At 44.1% G+C, this 20,886-nt stretch overlaps 1 protein-coding gene across 1 annotated transcript in view; it reads left to right on the top strand.

The window, feature by feature from the left end:
• The window catches only part of HGF (hepatocyte growth factor), a gene marked incomplete at its 5' end in the record, with an annotated part of 73,459 nt that overhangs the window by 13,443 nt on the left and 39,130 nt on the right, over positions 1-20,886 (top strand). The window contains 3 exons of the mRNA XM_083366622.1: positions 12,496-12,658; positions 16,224-16,336; positions 18,552-18,666. Of these exons, the coding sequence (XP_083222748.1) occupies positions 12,496-12,658; positions 16,224-16,336; positions 18,552-18,666 (391 nt within the window). The remainder of the gene's footprint in view (positions 1-12,495; positions 12,659-16,223; positions 16,337-18,551; positions 18,667-20,886) is intronic.

Raw genomic sequence — 20,886 nt, 5'->3', positions numbered from 1 at the left:
ACTGGAGAAGAGCCTAATGCTGGGAAAGATGGAGGGCAAGAGAAGAAGGGGACGACAGAGAATGAGGTGGCTGGATGGAGTCACTGAAGCAGTAGGCGTGAGCTTAAATGGACTCCAGAAGATGGTAGAAGACAGGAAGGCCTGGAGGAACGTTGTCCATGGGGTCGTGATGGGTCGGACATGACTTTGCAGCTAACAACAACAGCCTAGTTTATTATTCTGGGTCAAGCCGGCCTGCTTAGCTTTCTTTTGAGATTGGCCAAGGTCAATATCCAGTGTTGGTCACCATGATACAAAAAAAGATGTTGAGACTCTGGAAAGAGTGCAGACAAGATCAACCAAGATAATGAGGGGACTGGAAGCTGAAACATACGAAGAATGGTTGTGGGAACTGGGTATGCCTGCTCAAATGAAAAGAAGGACTAGGGGTGATAGGATAGCAGGGTTCCAATCTCTAAGGGGAAGAAGAGGGAGTCAAGCTATTCTCCAAAGCACCAGAAGGCAGGACAAGAAGCAATGGATGGAAACTAACCAAGGAGAGAAGCAACCTGGAACTAAGGAGAAATTTCCTGACAGTGGGAACAATTAATCAGTGGAACAACCTACCTTCAGATATTGTGGGTGCTCCATCACTGGAGGTCTTCAAGAATAGATTGGGCAACCATTTGTCGGGTTTTCTGCCTGAGCAGGGGTTTGGACTAGAAGACCTCTAGGACCCCTTCCAACTCTGTCGTCCTGTTATTCTGTTTACATACTGAGAATTATATTTAAATTAAATCATGTTTGGCTTTTGCTCAGCTATGCCAATACCCACATCTCTCTTCTGCCCATTTCTTAGAGAATTCTCTTTCAAAGATAAAGAATGCCCTCTGACCAAACCCACTGGATCCTTGCTTCAGTTGATCAAAAGAAGGACAGATTGTTTGAGTAAATGGGTCTGTTATGCAGACCTATTTTCACAATTTTCATTGTTTCCTGAAATATATTTGCTGCTAGGGGAGTAAGTGATGGATGTTGAAGGATGAGCAATTATTTATTTTTGATTATGTTCAACTCTTAATGACCACATGGATAGATCTTTTCCGGGGTTAACCAGTCCCCAGTCTGGTACTTCAGGACTTCCAGTGAAGTCTATGCATGTTGCTACTGGTTGTCTTCTTCTTTTTTTTTCTTATCTTCCATCGTTCCCAGCATTGTAGACTTCTCAAATAAGCTAGGACCTCACATAAGCTGTTCAGAATGTCATAATATGAACCAACCACTTATGCTTTGAGTGAGAACGCTAGATGAATTAGTTCTTTGACCCAATGAGTTGTCTTCTCAGCTGCACAGGGTATTGTCAAGAGTCATTACCACCACCAAAGTTGAAAACAATCCATTCCCTTTCTCTCCTGCTTCTCAAAGTTCGGCTTCCACTTTTGTAGGGTTTGTGAAGGTCAAGGACAGGTACACCCTGAGGATGGTGTCAAGGGAGGAATCAGCCTCAAATCTCTTATGTAGTCATAAGCGGTCTAAGCCCAGCTCCTTTTGAATTCTATTCACTCTCATCTAAGTGCCAGTTTAGTGTTGACCATTAGTTGATTAGAGTTTTGTGAATAGACGCGAGCAATAAATCAGCCTAACTGGAACTTAATGATCCTGATTCTTCGTGTCTGATAGTTCACTTCTCTTTGCAAGAGAAATGTCGTTCCTATTTTTCTTTTAAAAAAATCATTTCATGAAAGTAATTAATGCACAGGAAACTGGTGGTTTGCCAAGCAAAGCACCAGCCTTCAGCATCATCCTGATTTCCAAGGATATTTCTGAGCTGTGCTGTGGACACTTTCTTATAAAATTAAAGCAATGACACTGTTTGGAAGAGTTGCTGTTTTGAGAAGGGTGGCCATATAATAGGCAGGTAGTCCTTGACTTACAAAAGTTTGTTTAGTGACCATTCAAAGTTACAATGGCACTGAAAAAACGGACTTATTACTGTTCTTCACACTTACAGCGTCCCCGCGGTCATGTGATCAAAATTCAAATGCTTGGCAACTGACATGCACGTATGACGGTTGGAGTGTCCCGGGGTCATGTAATCCAATATTTCGAACTTCTGACCAATAAAGTCAATGAGGAAGGCAGATTCACGTAACAGCTGTGTTACTAACTCAACAACTGTGACGAGAAAGGTTGTAAAACAGGGCAGAATTCACTTAACAAATGTCCCATTTAGTAACAGAAATTTTGTGCTCCATTGAGGTCGTAGGTCAAGGGCTACCTCTCTATGTAAGTAAGTAAATAAACAAATATTCATCTCTCTGGAAGAAGATTAACAGAAGCAATTATTGGTAATTCTAGCACGGTAAGACTGTTTTGTGATTTGTTACAACCACTGAGACAATGATGTGAATCTTCAAATTTCACACCTGCATCGAGGTGCAAGAGTTGAAGGGCTTAAGCATAGATGGTAAAGGCTAAATTTTGATGGTTGCTTTGGAAAATTCGAGCAACGTCCATTGCTGTAATTTTCCAGTCTTGGTTCAGCCATTTCTGTCACCCAAGAGATTTCAAAGGTGGCCAATGCAAGTTTATTAAAATAGGAAATAAGATGTGACTGTTTTAGTTAAAGAGGAAAAAAAATGTCTGATTTTTTTCCCCCTCCTACTTGGAAACCACTTTTTGCTCAAAGCTGGAAAAAAAATGAATTTCACTTTTGGTATTTCATGATTAGAATGGCGTTATTGTTACAGAAGTGGCTTGAAACGTTTAGACACTTAAAAATGTATATTAAAAACAAAGAAATAAGATGGCGGTATTAATGTTACAGGGACGCGGTGGCTCAGTGGGTTAGGACACTGAGCTTGTCAATCAGAAGGTCGGCAGTTTGGCGGGTCGAATCCCGAGTGCCGCGTAACAGAGTGAGCGCCTGTTACTCGTCCCAGCTTCTGCCAACCTAGCAGTTCGAAAGCACGTAAAAATGCAAGTATAAAAATAGGGACCACTATGGTGGGAAGGTAACAGCGTTCCGTGCGCCTTTGGCGTCTAGTCATGCCGGCCACATGACCATGGAGACGTCCTCGGACAAGCGCTGGCTCTTCGGCTTTGAAACGGAGATGAGCACCGGCCCCTAGAGTCGGAAACGACTAGCACGCATGTGCGGGGGAACCTTTACCTTTTATTAATGTTACGGTAGCATTGCTAGTCAGAGTCCCCTTATCAGGGAGATGGGCGGCATATAAATTTGATAAATAAAAATAAAGAATCTATAGTGAAACCAAGCCAACCCAGGCATTTTACAACCAAAGAACCTCTGGGCACATCCTTCTTAAAAGCCTCCAGTGATGGAGCACTTATAACTTCTGGAGGCAAAATGTTCCACTGGTTAATTGTTCTAACTGTCAGGAAGTTTCTCCTTAGTTCTAGGTTGCTTCTCTCCTTGATTAGTTTCCATCCGTTGCTTCTTGTCCTGCCTTCTGTTGCTTTGGAGAATAGGTTGACCCCCTCATCTTTGTGGGAGCCCCTCAAATATTGGAATACTGCTATCACGTCACCCCTAGTCCTTCTCTTCATTAGACTAGACATACCCAAATCCTGCAACTGTTCTTCGTATGTTGTAGCCTTCATCCCCCTAATCATCTCTGTTGCTATCATGTCACCCCTGGTCCTTCTTTTCACTAGACTAGCCAATCCGAAACATGCTAAAATATCGCTAGTCCTGGACTTACAACACTCCGCTTAGTGTCCGTTCAAAGTTATAAGGGGACTGAAAAAAAAGGGACTTAGGATAATTTTTCACACAACCTTTGCAGCATCCCCAGGATCAGGTGGTCAAAATTCAGACGCTTGGCAATTGGTTCATACTTATGCCCATGGCTGGGTCCCAAGGTCATGTGATCAGAATTCAGATGCATGGCAACTGACTCATATTCACGATGGTCGCTGTGTCCTGGGGTCACGTGATCCCCTTTTGCGACCTTCTGACAAGCAAAGTCAGTGGGGGAGCTGGATTCACTTAACAACCGGGCTACTAACTTATCATCTGCAGTGAGTCGCTTAAACAACTGCGTTCACTAAAGGTCGTAAAATGGGTCAAAACTCACTTAGCAAATGTTGTCACTTAACAGTGGAAATTTTAGGCTAAAATTGCAGCCATACATCAAGGACTTTACCTGTATCTGAATAATAATAATAATAATAATAATAATAATAATAATAATAATAATAATAATAATAATAATAATAATAATAATAATTATTTAATTTCTATACCGCCCTTCTCCCGAAGGACTCAGGGCAGTGTACAGGGCAATACATAATTAAAAAAACATACAACATACAAAAATTAAAAAAAATATTAAATATTACAGCCCAATTCAATACATGCAAGGTACGTTGTGATGCTGAGTTGTGATTCAGTGTTAGCTTTCACCTTCTGAGGATATAAGTCAGAAATAACAGAGCAATGCCACAAGCGATTTGATGCATTGTTCCTCTGTTGTTTTTTTAAAATAATCCTTCTAGGAAACTTCTGCTGAAATCCGATTACTTCTGACACATGCTTGGCTTCTTGCTGGTGCAGCTTCTTTAGAGGAAGTAAGGCAGGATTGCAGAAAAGAGAGCCGAGGGTATGTTTTATGAGCAGCAGAATGACATATTTTGGGCACCGGGCCCTTTTTAAGTTACTTTGAGATTAACATCTTATGCAGCTTCTTTGCCACAGTGAAATCAGCTCGATCTCTCAAAGATCCTAATGCAAACCAGGGAAGACAATTAAGAAACGGCTCCATTTGGGGTGCTTGATATTGTTCCCATTTGGAATAATTGCCGTTCAGTGTTTATTTCTTAAACGCTAGCAGAATTTGACCACCGAGAAGCCCTTGAGTGGAGTTTGGTCCTCGCAGCAATGCTGCAAAAATAAATGAGGCGCGGAGGGGTCCTGACCACCCATCCTGTTCAACATCACAATGAAGAGAAGATGTGAATCTGGACTTTCCATGTGCAAAAGCCTCCTCTGACTTTATTATTTTATTTTATTTTATTTTATTTTATTTTATTTTATTATTTTATTTTATTTTATTATTTTATTTTATTTTAGTATTTTATTTTATTTTATTTTATTTATTATTTTATTTTATTTTATTTCATTTCATTTTATTTTATTTTATTTTATTTTATTTCATTTTATTATTTTATTTTATTTTATTTTATTTTATTTTATTATTTTATTTTATTATTATTTTATTTTATTTTATTATTTTATTTTATTTTACTTTATTTTATATTATTTTATATTATTATTTTATTTATTTTATTATTTTATTTTATTTTATTTTATTATTTTATTATTTTATTTTATTTTATTTTATTTTATTATTTTATTTTATTTTATTTTATTTTTTATTATTTTATTTTATTTAAAAAAAATACTTGTGTATTCCTCTTTTTGATTCTTTCCTGTAGAGAACAAGGTCTGTAGGAATCCTTTTTCAGTTTGGAATTTGGACTTAAGAAAGATGTCATATTCAAGGAAAACTTTTTTTTTTTACAAATTCAAAAATTCAGGTACAATAGTAGCCAAAATTGTGGAAACCTTTTGGGAAAAGTGTATAGTTAGAAATGCCACCTTTGGTTAAGTTTTCACCAATTTTTCTTCTAATTTCTTTATAACTGTAGCCTTGTTCACATAATAATACTATTTGACATCGCCTTCTGGGCAACCAGTCAACTCTTTGCACCGTTACTTTAATTTTATTACGTTTTACAAGCTCACTAAATGAAAGAACACACAAAAAACCCCAACCGACTTGATAGCCATCACATAACACACCGACAAATATCCTCCTCTCAGCTTCAATACACGACATCAATAACCGGATCCTACTGCGATCTGATTGGCTCATTGCCAAAACAAGATGACACCTGATTGGCTCCCTAAACACTCTTGCTCATTGGCTACAATCAGATGAAGGAAAGCTACCTGATATCAACCTAAGCAAATTGTGCTTCCTTTTTCTGGTTATTTGGCTATAACTTTTCATGGAATACAGTACAGATAATTGAACAAGCTTTGTTGCATTCCATTCTTGATTAAACTATCTTTCCATTGATACATAATTTTATGGTACTACTCCAAAAAAAAAGCGGTGTTATTAGCCATCAAACCTCAAATACACACTTTTCCCAAAATGTTTCCACAATTTTGGCCGCTACTGTTGATTAGACAAGTAGTCAAGTAGTCCTTGATTTATGGTCATTTATTGACTGTTCGAAGTGACAATAATGCTGAAAAAGGTAACTTATGACTGTTTTTCACTGTCACGACTGTTGCAGCATTCCCCGTGGTCACGTGATCAAAATTCAGATGCTTGGCAACTGGCTGGTGTTTGACGGTTGCGTTGTCCTGGGGTCACCTGATCCCCTTTTGCGACCTCCTGACAAGCAAAGTCGGTAGGGAAGCCAGGCTCACTTAACGGCCGTGTTCCTAGGTTAACAACTGCCATGATTCAGTTAACAACCGTGGCAAAAAAGGTTGTAAAGTGGGGCAAAACTCACTTAACAAAAATTGGGGGTTGAATTGCGATTGTTAGCCAAGGACTGTCTGAATGAAAGGGGGACAGAGAGCTTGTCCCTGCTGGGATCTCTAGCTGTCTTTCCTTCAGCAGAATATTCTTCCCCTTACACCAGCCTGTCCCGCCTCAATCAGGAAGGGAAGGTATGTTGCATGTCCCATCAGTCCATGAATTCTGATTAATGGAGTCCAGGAAGAGAGCCTTCACTTCCTTTTCCTACACGCTGGGGAATATTCTCCCCTGTTGTGATTCAGCGTCATCCTGTGGTTCCGGCAGCTGGGTCTGATGATTCTGAAGAGGAGGAGGAGGAGAAGGGGTTTGGAGAGCCTTTGGTGTCAGAGGGAGGTTCTGATGCACTGCAGGACTCTCAGCCTGGCCCCTCCCGTCTTGTTCCTCATCATACTCAGCCGTGTGAGCACGAGGTATTGGAAGAAGACGATCCACAGCTGGCTTTGTTCAGGGACGCTAGGAGCAGGAGGCAATCTAGCAGAGCAGAACAGAGGAAGGCAATGAGGCAACTTGGGAGAAGGCAATGAGAAGCCACGCCTTGGGACTGCTGATAAAAGGGGAAGGTGTGGGAGGTGCTGGTTGCTGAAGGCAACCATTTGAAGATCTTCTGCTAGAGTCCTGGTCTGTTAATTCCTGTTTAACTCTTGTCTGAACTTTTGGTTTAACTCTTGTTTGAACTTTTCATTTCACTCTTGTTTGAACTTTTGATTTCTTTGTCAATAAATTTGGTTGGGTTTTTTCCAGCCTGTTGACTATAAAAAGGGGTTGTCCCTGACACTCAAACAGGGCCAGTCGTAGGCTGGAATAGAACATTATGATTGTTTCTCACACTTATGACCACTGCAGCATCCCCCATGGTCACATGATTAAAATCCAGGCGCTTGGCAACAGACTCGAGATATTTATGACGGTCGCAGTGTCCCGGGGTCGTGTGATCTCCTTTTATGACCTTCTGACAAGCAAAATCAATGGGGGAAGCCAGATTCACTTCACAGTGGTGTTAATGACTCAGAAGTGAGGCAGAGCCCCATTCGCCTGGCTTTTCAAAAGGAAGTCAAATCATGGATCTGGGGTCTTGCGTGGCAAGCCCTGAGGAGCACAACAATGGTTTATAACAGAATTGGAAGGGACCTTGGAGGTCTTCCAGCATAAGCCCCTGCTCAAGGAGGAGACATCATTCCAGACAAATGGCTAGCCAAGCTCTTCTTGAAAACCTCCAGTGATGGAGCACCTAGAACATCTGGAGGCAAGCTATTCTGTTCGTTGGTTGCTCTGACCGTTAGTAAATTTCTCTTCAGTTCCAAGTTGCTTCTCTCCTTGGTTAGTTTCCATCCGTTGCTTCTTGTCCTGCCTTCAGGCACTTTGGAGAATAGGTGGACCCCCTCTTCTTTGTGGCAGCCCCTCAAATACTGGAATACTGCTATCATGTCACCCCTAGTCCTTCTCTTCATTAGACTAGACCAGGGGTAGGCAACCTCGGCTCTTTTATGATTCATGGACTTCAACTCCCAGAATTCCTTAGCCAGCTATGCTGAGGGGAAAGGGAGAGGTTTCCAAGCTGAGCCATGCTGGCTCAGGAATTCTGGGAGTTGAAGTCCACAAGTCATAAAAGAGCCGAGGTTGCCTACCCCTGGACTAGACATACCCAAATCCTGCAACCGTTCTTCCTATGTTTTAGCCTTCATCCCCCTAATCATCTTTGTTGCTCTTCTCTGCACTCTTTCTAGAGTCTCAACATCTTTTTTAGATTGTAGCGGATGCAGTATTCCAAGTGTTGTAAGGACAAGCTCTTCTGAGGGTTTATGCTTTTATTTTAATGAAGGACAGGTTGTTGGTAATCTCTTGGCAGGGGACAGCAGGAAAAAGGATTTGCAAGTATCATTTTAAAATCGGTGCTTCTTCTGAAATCACACATCTGGCCAGATCCATTCTCCTTATATCTTTGCCCAGATTAGTTTCGCTCTAGAAATAGGAGTTGTCCATTTCCGCGGGAAAGTCAAACCTTCTTATATTGGTTTTTTCCCCCCTACTTCCTGGATTTTTCAAATAAATAATTTGCATTTAGAGAAGATTTTTTGTTGGGAACAGCAGTGTATGGGGAAAAGAACTGATTTTTTTTCTTTGACTGTGATCCTGTTAAAAGAAATTCCCAGCCCTCTTAGATGCTAAGAAAACATGAGTCAGCGCTAATTTGATTTCAGCTGGGGTCCTGAGATTGAAAGAAGAGTGTGCTTTGATTTGAGTTCGCTGTTTGAAATTCAAAGGTAATCTGATTTGATCTGATCTGCTTTGAGATTCAGTTGGAGGGGAAAAAATTGGTCCCTAGGCTATAACGAGAGAATATCAAAACTGTAGTTGCTTCGTTATTTTGGCAGAGGTGGGGGAACGTTGTAAGAATCCTTTCGAAGACATAAATGATACCCAGATTCAGTTTTGTAGGATTGTTTTTTCTGTAACTCTTTTCAGGGGGGAAAAAACCACCCAAACAAAACAGCACAGTCAGTGATCTCCAAATTGTCTAACAAATATTTGTGGACATAGAACCTCTATTGAAGGATTTCGTTCCAACTTAAACATATATTTTCCAAAACCATCCATCAAGTAAGCCCCTAGTGCAGGGTTAGGCAACCTTGGCTCTTTTATGACTCATGGACTTCAACTCCCAGAATTCCTGAGCCAGCATGGCTCAGCTTGAAAACTCTCCCTTTCCCCTCAGCACGGCTGGCTTAGGAATTCTGGGAGTTGAAGTCCACAAGTCATAAAGCGGCCTAGGCCTAGGGCAGGGGTAGCCAACCTTGGCTCTTTTATGACTCGTGGACTTCAACTCCCAGAATTCCTGAGCCAGCATGGCTCAGCTTGGAAGCCTCTCCCTTTCCACTCAGCGTGGCTGGCTCAGGAATTCTGGGAGTTGAAGTCCATGAGTCATAAAAGAGCCGAGGTTGCCTACCCCTGCCCTAGTGTTCTACTCTTTTGTCTGAGAAGCTATTTTAAGATGATACTGAAGAATCCCAAAGGTGCTTCTTTCCCCCCCCCCCAAAAGGCAACTGGACTTTTTTTTGTTTTTTTTTCCCCTTGAAGACCTTTCGCTTCCCATCCAAGAAGCTTCTTCAGTTCTTGCTTCAAAATTCCCCACCGTTCCGTCAGAACTGAAGAAGCTTCTTCGACGGGAAGCGAAAGGTCTTCAAGGGAAAAAACACCAGATTTTTTTTAATTGACTTTTCTAAAAAGCACCTTTGTGACAATCGTGAGCTGGATGACTGAGAACCTCCAGATCCTGAAGAATGGTCTGAGATGTTTTTGTGCGGTGCTGTGTTTCTCATCCCTGGTTTCCATGGGAGGCAAGGGAAGTGAGATAAACTGGCCCGAACGATCTAAGAATGCTGGGCTGGACAGGCACGCTGGTTGCGTTTAGCATCTTTGAACCACTTACGATCTCCTCTAGCTTACAGATACAAAATAATGGGTTGACATGGGGAGATACCGGTCCTCTGAAGTGAGCAGGCTGCTGGTATGAAAAACCATTGAACTGAAATCCCAAAGGCGCTTTTTCAAGAGGCAACTGGACTTTGTTTGTTTTTCAATCAATCAATCAGAATGGACGGGACTGTGGAGGTCCTCTAGTCCAGCCCCTTGCTCAAGCAGCAGACCCTATACCCATTTCAGAGTGGTGGCTGTCCAGTCTCTTCTCAAAAGCCTCCAGTGTGGAGCAACCACAACTTCTGGAGGCAAAGCATTCCACTGTCTAATTGTTCTCATTATTAAGAGATTTCTCCTTAGTTCCAGGTTGCTTCTCTTCTCGATTAGTTTCCATCTGTTGCTTCTTGTCTGGCCTTCTGGTGCTTTGGAAAAATAGTTTAGTTTAGTTTTAGTTTTATTAAATTTTTATACCGCCCTTCTCCCGAGGGACTCAGGGCGGTGAACAGGGCATATGATAAAAATACAAAACTACAAAAGTTAAAATAGAATTAAATTAATGCCCAAGATAAAACTATAAAATATACAAATATTTAAAACCCAAATTAACTCCCCATCAGGCCAGGCCAGCTTGTTCAAACAGGTGGGTCTTTAACCCGCGTCGGAAGGAGTCGGAAGGGGGTCGAGTCAATAAGTTGACTCGACCCCCTCCTCTTTGTGGCAGCCCCTCAAATACTGGAATACTGCTACCATGTCATCCTAGTCCAGGGGTAGGCAACCTTGGCTCTTTTGTGACTCGTGGACTTCAACTCCCAGAATTCCTGAGCCAGCATGGCTCAGCTTGGACACCTCTCCCTTTTCCCTCAGCGTGCTGGCTCAGGCATTCTGGGAGTTGAAGTCCATGAGTCAGAAAAGAGCCAGGGTTGCCCACCCCTGCTGTGGGACATCATTTTGCTTGTCATTACAGGTAGTCCTCAACTTACAATAGTAGATCAGGGGTAGGCAACCTTGGCTCTTTTATGACTCATGGACTTCAATTCCCAGAATTCCTGAGCCAGCATGGCTCAGCTTGGAAACCTCTCCCTTTTCTCCTCAGTGTGGCTGACTCAGGCATTCTGGGAGTTGAAGTCCATGAGTCATAAAAGAGCCAAGGTTGCCTACGCCTGCCCTAGTGCTTCTGTTCTGTAGACTGGCCATGCCCAATTCCTGCAATTAATATGACAACTTATGATCACAATGGAGACCAGAATCTTCAGTGTCAAGCAAGGTGGTGGTTAAGTGGATCGTGCCCAATTTTATGGCCTTTCTGATATGTTGGTAAATGAATCACTGCACTTGTTTTAAGTGAATTATGTGGTTAAGAGAATCTGGCTTCCCCCATTGACTTTGCTTGCCAGAAGCTAGCTGAGAGGGTTGCGAATGGGGAATCACATGACCCCAGGATACCACAGCTGTTGCAAATACAGTTGTTCCTCGACTTGCGACCACAATCGAGCCCAACATTTATGTGGTTAAGTGAGACATCTGTGAAGTGAACGTTGCTCCATTTTATGATCCTTCTAGCCATAGTTGTTAAGTGAATCACTGCAGTCCCTTAAGTTAGTCACACGCTTGTTAAGAGAAGATGGCTTCCCCATTGACTTTGCTTGTCAAAAGTTCGCAAAATGGGATCGCTTGACCCCGGGGATGCTAACCATCATAAGTATGAACCAGTTGTCAAGCATCTGAATGTCAACCATGTGATCGTGGTTGTCCCAAAGGTGCTTTTTCAAGAGGCAACTGGACTTTCTTGTTTTTCTTTGAAGATGTTCTGCTTCTTATCCAAGAAGCTTCTTTAGCTCTGATCGGATGGTGGGGAGTGGAAGGATTTATATTCCTTGAAGACAGCTGGTCATTTGCCTTATTTTGGAGAGTCATTGAGGCCACTCGGAGGTTTATCCGTGTCCTCAGGGTCACCTGAATAGTGCAAATGTGTGTGGAGACTTCATGGTTGCAGGATGTTTTCTGCCCTGTGTCCCTTCATGGTTGAAGACAGGTGCCAGCTGTTGGGGATGAGTCTGTGTTGTCTGCATCTCAAACTGGGGCGCAAACGGTTCCTGTAGTCTGGAAATCCGTTCATACAGATTTTATATGAAATCCATTCATACTCCCGACTGAGAATCTCTAGAGACAAGTGACCATGGGGATGCTGCAAGAGGCATAAGTGTGGGAAATGGTCATAAGTCACTTTTTTGTGCCTTTGTAACTACCTACCTACCTACTGTACAGTTAGTACCTGTGCAGGCCATTTGCCATGCACCCAAACTTCGATCACACACACAACTGTGAGGGGATGCTGCGTTGGATGTAAGTGGAAGGACCGGTTGTAAGTCACTTTCTGGAGTGCCACTGTAATTTTGAACGATTGCTAAATGAGTATTGTACGCTAAGTTGGGGCACTACCTGTATAATATAGTTCTCCTTATCAGGTTGACTGTCTTGGAAGGACGAAATGGACAGATGTGTTTGTTGGTTCCTTTTGCAGAAAACAAAGGGAAAAGAAATCCCCTTCATGACTACCGGAAAACAGCGGAAACCTCATTGATAAGGATAGACAAGGCACTGAAAGTGAAAACAAAGCTGCTAAATACGACGGAACAGTGTGCAAAGAGATGCAACCGAAGTAAAGGACTTTTATTCATTTGCAAGTAAGGAATTTTACACTCTGATCATCCTGCTTTTTAGGAGAGCATTTCAGGAGAAGCAGGCAGCCAATATGAGACATTTGTAGGACTTGGATTCTGTTTTCAGGTCACTTACTGGTGATGGATGGTACAAAGCTATCTCTCCCCCCCCACCCCCCCAGAATGGCACAACTCTCTGTGGCCAACTCAACACAGCCATATTGCCATGGCCAACTCACCATGGGACAATTCCACGCAGGATAACTCAACACGATAAATGTTATCCAGCAGAGTTTCTTAGACAATGTTTCCTTTTTGGGGGAAAGGGACAAAAAATGAAAATAATGTTGAAGAAACAGTGGGGAGATAATATTTTATCATGTTGAGTTTGTCCCATGGTAAGTTGTCCCAGGATGAATTGGAAGCGATGAGTTGTCCTGCAGTAAGTTGGCCATGGTGAGATGGCCATGGCTAGATGGCCATGGTGAGTTGGCCATGGCAAGATTGCATTGATGAGTTGGCCATGGCAAGATGGCCTTGATGAGTTGGCCATGGTGAGTCGACCATGGCAAGACGGCCTTTGTGAGTGGGCCATGGCAAGATTGTGTTGATGAGTTGGCCACAGCAAGATGGCCATGGTGAGTTGGACATGGCAAAATGGCCACAGCAAGATGGCCATGGTGAGTTGGCTATGGCAAGATGGCCTTGATGAGTTGGCCATGGCAAGATGGCCTTGATGAGTTAGCCATGGCAAGATGGCCTTGATGAGTTGACAATGGTGAGTTAGCAATGGCAAGATGGCCATGATGAGTTGGCCATGGCAAGTTGGCCATGGTGAGGGCCATGACAAAATGGTCACAGCAAGATGGCCATGGTGAGTTGGCCATGGCAAGATGGTCATGGTGTGTTGGTCATGGCAAGATGGCCATGGTGAGTTGGCCATGGCAAGATGGCCACAGCAAGATGGCCATGGCAAGACAGCCATAGCAAGATGGCCATGGTGAGTTGATCACAGCAAATTGCCCTAGACCCTTTTTTTTCCTGAGTGCAGTCCAGAAGCTGAGTGGAGATAACTTCTAAAGAGGTCCATTGCTCTTAAGTCCTTTGTTTCTATCTGCATTTATGATTGTTATCATCTTTGTATTGTTCCAAACTTAACTAGAAAACTAGAATCGGAGAAATAACCCGAGATTCTGATCTTAAAACTCAGAGATGACAAGAATGAAGGGTTTTCAAGACCTTGACCAGATCAATGGCATCTTTGTGCAGTTGTGTTTTCTTAGGCATTTTTTGCAACATAGGAAGTCCTAGAATCATAGGGCTGGAAGGAACCTTGGAGGTCTTCCAATCCAACCTCCTGTCAAAGGCAGGATACCTCATACCATCTCAAGACAGTTGTCCAATCTTTCCTCAAAAACCTCCAGTGATGGAGCACCTACCACTGTGGGAGACAGGTCCCACTGCTTAATATTTCTCCCTGACACCTGCCTGTTTTTTTCTTTGCCTATAAGGCGTGCTAGTCGTTTCCGACTCTAGGGGCCGGTGCTCATCTCCGTTTCAAAGCCGAAGAGCCAAGCGCTTGTCCGAGGACGTCTCTGTGGTCATGTGGCCGGCATGACTAGATGCCAAAGGCACACGGAACGCTGTTACCTTCCCACCGGAGTGGTCCCTATTTTTCTACTTGCATTTTTATGTGCTTTTGAACTGCTAGGTTGGCAGAAGCTGGGACGAGTAACAGGCACTCTGCTATGCGGCACTCAGGATTCGACCCGCCAAACTGCTGACCTTCTGATTGACAAGCTCAGCATCCTAACCCACTGAGCCACCACGTCCCTTTTCTTTGCCTGTAGTCATGTATAATCTAAATCCCCCACTGAACCAAGCAAGTCTTCTTTTTAATTCATGAGAGTCCAGATCACTTCTGGCTTGAAGCAACCAATTCAACTTAAAAAAAAAATTGGTGGGGAATTCATTTTAAGAAGAAGCAAGTGAGCCTGTGTGCAAACACACATATTCCCAAACAGGAAGGATCGAAGAACTGTGATTTCAAGATCTTTAAGCAATGCTGTTGTTTTTTTCCTTGCATGGAGTGTGAGAGAGTTGGGGTTTTTGTGCATTTAATGGTTAAAAATGAAAACAAAGCCTATAGCTTTGTTCTAAAAAAAAAATTTTTCCCCGTGGAAGTAACAAATACTTTCTGTTTAGAGTATTGACTTCATGAGGGGGTGGATAAAAAGCTTGAGATTCTCAAACTTTCTTGAGTATGACAGATTCTGGGCCACATCTAGAAGTTGTGATGTAACTGATACTTAATTGGTTGAGACTCAGAAGAAGTGAAGAATAATAAGACTCTACCAATTATCGGTAACATTTTCAACTCCCACACAGATTACTCTTCTGCAGATTTTTTTTTTAAAAAAAAAACCTACTTCCTTTCCACGTGATCATTTTTGAAATCAGAGTCAAAACTTCCAATGATAGATCACCAAGACCTCCCCTGCTCATAAATTAAATTCTCGGCAGCTTCTCAGTCCTTCTGGAACTGGGTCCAGCTGGAGTGAAGCCCAAAGAAAAAGCTTGTTTACATTCTTCAAGTTCTGTTTTTTTTTTCAGTCTATTAGGTACAACTTCTTTGCATTCGAAGGAAACACACTTCGGAGCCCTATCATCATCGGCTGAGCAAAGCTATGATGGATCTGAAGCTTGTGCAAAGCATCTCGGTGCATTGTAAACTTTCCAGATCTCTTGAACGTAGCAAAGTCTTACCGGTCTGCTAAGATTTAAAAACTGCCCTGCAGATTGTAATGAAAGTAGACTTTCACTGCAAATGTTAGTTTTCTTGAAAGAAGAAAAAGAAGGGGAAGAAGAGGAGGCAGAAGATGAAGAAAAAGAGGAGGAGGGGGAGGAGGAAGAGGAGGAGGAGGAAGAAGAGAGAGGAAGAGGATTATTTAGGTGATGTTACAGCAATTTCTAACCTAATCTCTGATATTTTCTCCCACCTGATTATGTGATAACGAAAACCATATATCCTAGGACAGGGGTAGGCAACCTTGGCTCTTTTATGACTCGTGGACTTCAACTCCCAGAATTCCTGAGCCAGATGGCTCAGATGGCTCAGGAATTCTGGGAATTGAAGTCCACGAGTCATAAAAGAGCCAAGGTTGCCTAGCCCTGTCCTAGGAGGAAGAAGAGGGAGGAAGAGGATTGCTTAGGTGAAGTTACAGTAATTTCTAACCTAATCTCTGATATTTTCTCCCATCTGATTATGTGATAACGAAAACCATATATCCTGGGACGGGGGTAGGCAACCTTGGCTCTTTTATGACTCGTGGACTTCAACTCCCAGAATTCCTGAGCCAGATGGCTCAGATGGCTCAGGAATTCTGGGAATTGAAGTCCATGAGACATAAAAGAGCCAAGGTTGCCTACCCCTGTCCTAGGAGGAAGAAGAGGGAGGAAGAGGATTGCTTAGGTGAAGTTATAGCAATTTCTAACCTAATCTCTGATATTTTCTCCCATCTGATTATGTGATGACAAAAACCGTATATCCTAGCAAAAGTTAACTGTTCAACTGATTTTTCCTATCCAGGGCTTTCGCGTTTGACAAAACAGACAAGCGTTGCCACTGGTTATCTTTTACGAGCCTAGAAAATGGCGTCAGGAAGAAACACGACAGCGCCTTCATTCTCTATGAAAAGAAAGGTAAGCGGCTAACCTGGGTTAGCCACGCTGCAGATATTTTTTTTTTGGGGGGGGGGAAGAGAGGGTTGGACAAGGGTTCCATGCGATTATGCAGAGCAGGTGAGACCAGGTCTCACCTGTGGGTTATGGATGGGGTGGAAGAGAATGAGGGTTTTCAGTCTTTCTACTGGAGCGTATTTCATTCCATCGTTGGAAGAGAATGTTTGTAGCACAGGGTTGAACTGTGGGGTCCTTGGGGCCCTCTAAGCTTGGTGGTGGTGGTGGAGGAGGAGGAAGAGGAGGAGGAGAGGAGGAGGAGGAAGGAGAAAAAGGAGGAGGGAAGAGGAGGAAGGAGCAGGAAGGAGGAGGAGAAAGGGAAAAGGAGGAGGGAGGAGGAGGAGAAGAAAGGAGGAGGGAAGAGGAGGAAGGAGCAGGAGGTAGGAGGAGGAGGTGGGAGGATGGAGGAGAAGGAGAAAGGAAGAGAAGGAGAAGGGAAGAGAAGGAGTAAGGGGAAAGGAGGAGTGTGGAGGAGGGAAGAGGAGGAAGGAGCAGGAGGAAGGAGCAGGAGGAGGGAGGAGCAGAAGGAGGAAAAAGGGAGAGGAGGAGAAAGGGGAGAGGAGGAGGAGGAAGGAGAAGGAAGGAGGAGGAGAAAGGGAAAAGGAGGAGGGAGGAGGAGAAGAAGAAAGGAGGAGGGAAGAGGAGGAAGGAGCAGAAGGTAGGAGGAGGAGGTGGAAGGATGGAGGAGAAAGAGAAAGGAAGAGAAGGAGAAGGGAAGAGAAGGAGAAAGGGGAAAGGAGGAGTGTGGAGGAGGGAAGAGGAGGAAGGAGCAGGAGGAAGGAGCAGGAGGTGGGAGGAGGGAGGAGCAGAAGGAGGAGAAGGGAAGAGGAGGAGAAATGGGAGAGGAGGAGGAGGAAGGAGAAGGAAGGAGGAGGAGAAAGGGAAAAGGAGGAGGGAGGAGGAGGAGAAGAAAGGAGGAGGGAAGAGGAGGAAGGAGCAGAAGGTAGGAGGAGGAGGTGGAAGGATGGAGGAGAAAGGAAGAGAAGGAGAAGAAGAGAAGGAGAAAGGGGAAAGGAGGAGTGTGGAGGAGGGAAGAGGAGGAAGGAGCAGGAGGAAGGAGGAGGTGGTGGGAGGAGGAGCAGAAGGAGGAGAAGGGAAGAGGAGAAGAAAGGGGAAAGGAGGAGGAGAAGGAGGAAGGAGCAGGAGGTGGGAGGAGAGAGGAGCAGAAGGAGGAGGAGAAGGGAAGAGGAGGAGAAAGAGGGGAAAGGAGGAGAAGGAGGAAGGAGAAGGAGGACGGAACAGGAGGAAGGAGCAGGAGAAGGGAGGAGGAGAAGGGAAGAGGAGGAGAAAGGGGAAAGGAGGAGGAAGAGGAAGGAGCAGGAGGAAGGAGCAGGAGGTGGGAGGAGGGAGGAGCAAAAGGAGGAGAAGGGAAGAGGAGGAGGAGAAAGAGGGGAAAGGAGGAGGAGGAGGAGGAAGGAGCAGGAGGTGGGAGAAGGGAGGAGCAGAAGGAGAAGGGAAGAGGAGGAGAAAGACGGGAAAGGAGGAAGGAGGAGGAGGAAGGAACAGGAGGAAGGAGCAGGAGGTGGGAGGAGCAAAAGGAGAAGGGAAGAGGAGGAGAAAGACGGGAAAGCAGGAGGAGGAGGAGGAAGGAGCAGGAGGAAGGAGCAGGAGGTGGGAGGAGGGAGGAGCAAAAGGAGGAGAAGGGAAGAGGAGGAGAAAGAGGGGAAAGCAGGAGGAGGAGGAGGAAGGAGCAGGAGGAAGGAGCAGGAGGTGGGAGGAGGGAGGAGCAAAAGGAGGAGAAGGGAAGAGGAGGAGAAAGAGGGGAAAGGAGGAGGAGGAGGAAGGAGCAGGAGGTGGGAGGAGGGAGGAGCAAAAGGAGGAGAAGGGAAGAGGAGGAGAAAGAGGGGAAAGGAGGAGGAGGAGGAAGGAGCAGGAGGTGGGAGGAGGGAGGAGCAGAAGGAGAAGGGAAGAGGAGGAGAAAGAGGGGAAAGCAGGAGGAGGAGGAGGAGGAGGAAGGAGCAGGAGGAGGGAGGAGGAGAAGGAAGAGGAGAAGGGAAGAGGAGGAGAAAGAGCAAAGAGGAGGAGGAGGAGGAAGGAGGAAGAGGAAGAGGAGGAGGGAAGAGGAGGAGTTTTCTTGCAGGTGTTTCATTACCCCGTAGTTAACATCCACGCATATTTGAGTGAAACAAGACTTTTGAAGGTACCAATCAGCAGGCTCTGTTTCACCGATTTTTGACAGACTACATTCGAAATTGTATCATTGGCAAAGGAGCGACCTACAGGGGAAATATATCGGTCACAAAAAGTGGGATCGAGTGCCAAGCCTGGAATTCGACCATACCTCACGAACACAGGTAAGATTGGTAGGGCCAGCCCGGCCTTTTCCGGGCACGGCAGATTCTCTAATTAGCTAAATCCACGGGATACGATCACAGACCTCTGCAGGGAGGACAGGTGCAAAAAGGCAAGACGACAACCCCTTGGCGGCAGCCATTTTCCTTGCCTTTTTGGACACCCCTGCGGATGTGTTTTGAGTGGGGTAGAAGCCTCCTTGCTTGGAGGGGGCTGACAAACCCGTGCGTTTCACGGTATGAAAAGAGGAAGTTCTCGACTTGAACCATTCGCTTGAAGTGACGACGGCTTTGAAAAAGGTGACTTACAATCGGTCCTTGTGGCTTTAGATGAGTTTATTACAATCTTTCTGGGCAAGGCTGGAGGACAGTGGTACATGTGGGATAGTCGCGGTGTTTGCTACGAACTTTCTTAGCCTGGGAGATTTTGCTGAGATTTTGTTTGGAAGGAGACTCCCCTAATGCAAGCAGTCCTTGACTTATGACCACAACTGAGCCCAAAGGCTCTGTTGCTAAGTAAGACATTTGTTCAGTGAGTTTTTCTCCTCATTTTACGACCTTTCTTTCCGCAGTTGTTAAGTGAATCACTGCATTTGATAAGTTAGTAATCTTGGTTGTTAAGTGATTCTGGCTTCCCCCATTGACTTGGCTTGTCGGAAGGTTGCAAAAGGCAATCATGTGACCCCGGGACACTGCAACCGTCATAAACATGAGTCAGTTGCCAAGTGTCTGAATTTTGATCACGTAAGTATGGAGATGCACTGGTCGTAAGTGTGAAAAGCTATCCTAAGTCACTTTTTTCAGGGCCGTTGTAAGTTTAACAAGTCACTAAATCAACTGTTGTAAGTCGAGAACTCTGCTCTACAAGAGCAGACCACAGTTGAAGGTAAACATGAAGTGGAATTATCTATCAAAAGAAGTTTCCTTTGGTTTAGACCAGGGATAGGCAACCTTGGCTCTTTTATGACTGGTGGACTTCAACTCCCAGAATTCCTGAGCCAGCATGGCTCAGCATGGAAACCTCTCCCTTTTCCCTCAGCGTGGCTTGCTCAGGAATTCTGGGAGTTGAAGTCCACGAGTCATAAAGCGGCCTAGGCCAGGGGTAGGCAACCTTGGCTCTTTTATGACTCATGGACTTCAACTTCCAGAATTCCTGAGACAGTATGGCTCAGCTTGGAAACCTCTCCCTTTTCCCTCAGCGTGGCCGGCTTAGGAATTCTGGGAGTTGAAGTCCAGAAGTCATAAAAGAGCCAAGGTTGCCTACCCCTGGTTTAGAATTTACCAAATAACCACAGAAAATTGCAATGGACTGCACTACACAGCCAAGCATATCATTCAGGATGGTACAGCAAGACACCCATCTGAGAAAAATAGTGAATTTTCAAATAAATCAGCTTTGGAAATTTTGCATCCGTTGTGTGAAGAAATGATGGCAGGGAGATGAAACGGTTTTTGACTTTTTTAAGACTTGCAGTCCCTTTAGGGGAAGAAACATATTGTAAAGACATAAATGGGCCACGTTTGTAGGCTATCTTGGGCAGAGATTCTGCTAAGCTGACTGAGGTTGGATGTTATTTTGGGGGCAAAACTCCCTTACCTCTGTCACATAAGTCAAGGGTGTTCAAACTTGTCCCTTTTATGACTTGTGGAGTTCGACTCCCAGAATTCCTCAGCGAGCATGCCTGGCTGAGGAATTCTGGGAGTCGAAGTCCACAAGTCATAAAAGGGACAAGTCTGAAGTCCCCTGACATAAGCCATAGGTCTTAACCAACTTCATTAGATATATTCTTCTAAATTGTCTCAATTGGATAACATAAAGCAGTAGTTACAATACCTTCTGCCTGTCAACTACCTATAAAATGCCCCGATGCCTCTACTTTGCAACCTAGGGGAGGTATATCTTGATCTCTGTGTGACTCTAGAAATACCTGTAAAGGAAAAGGACCACTTTAATCCCAGATCCTAAATATTTTCCCTACTGTTTTGCTCTAGAGACTAGAACTTGACTATGGTTTCTAAACTTTAATTTCTAAATGTTATACGTGAGGGTGAATCCATGTCTGTGTATACTGGAGGGAGGGAAAAAGTTAAAGGTGGGCACAATATTTTAACACCAAGACATTCCAACCTTATGACATACTGTTTTGACTTATCCCTGGTGAAAATAGCAATTATGAACTTACAGAACAAGAATAGACATTTCCAGAGATGGACTGGGACAAC

This window comes from Vipera ursinii (assembly GCF_947247035.1).
Source record: "Vipera ursinii genome assembly, chromosome: 6".
Classification (NCBI taxonomy): Eukaryota; Metazoa; Chordata; class Lepidosauria; order Squamata; family Viperidae; genus Vipera; species Vipera ursinii.
Note: the sequence above shows the minus strand (reverse complement) of the source record. Positions and strands in the feature narration are given on the sequence as shown.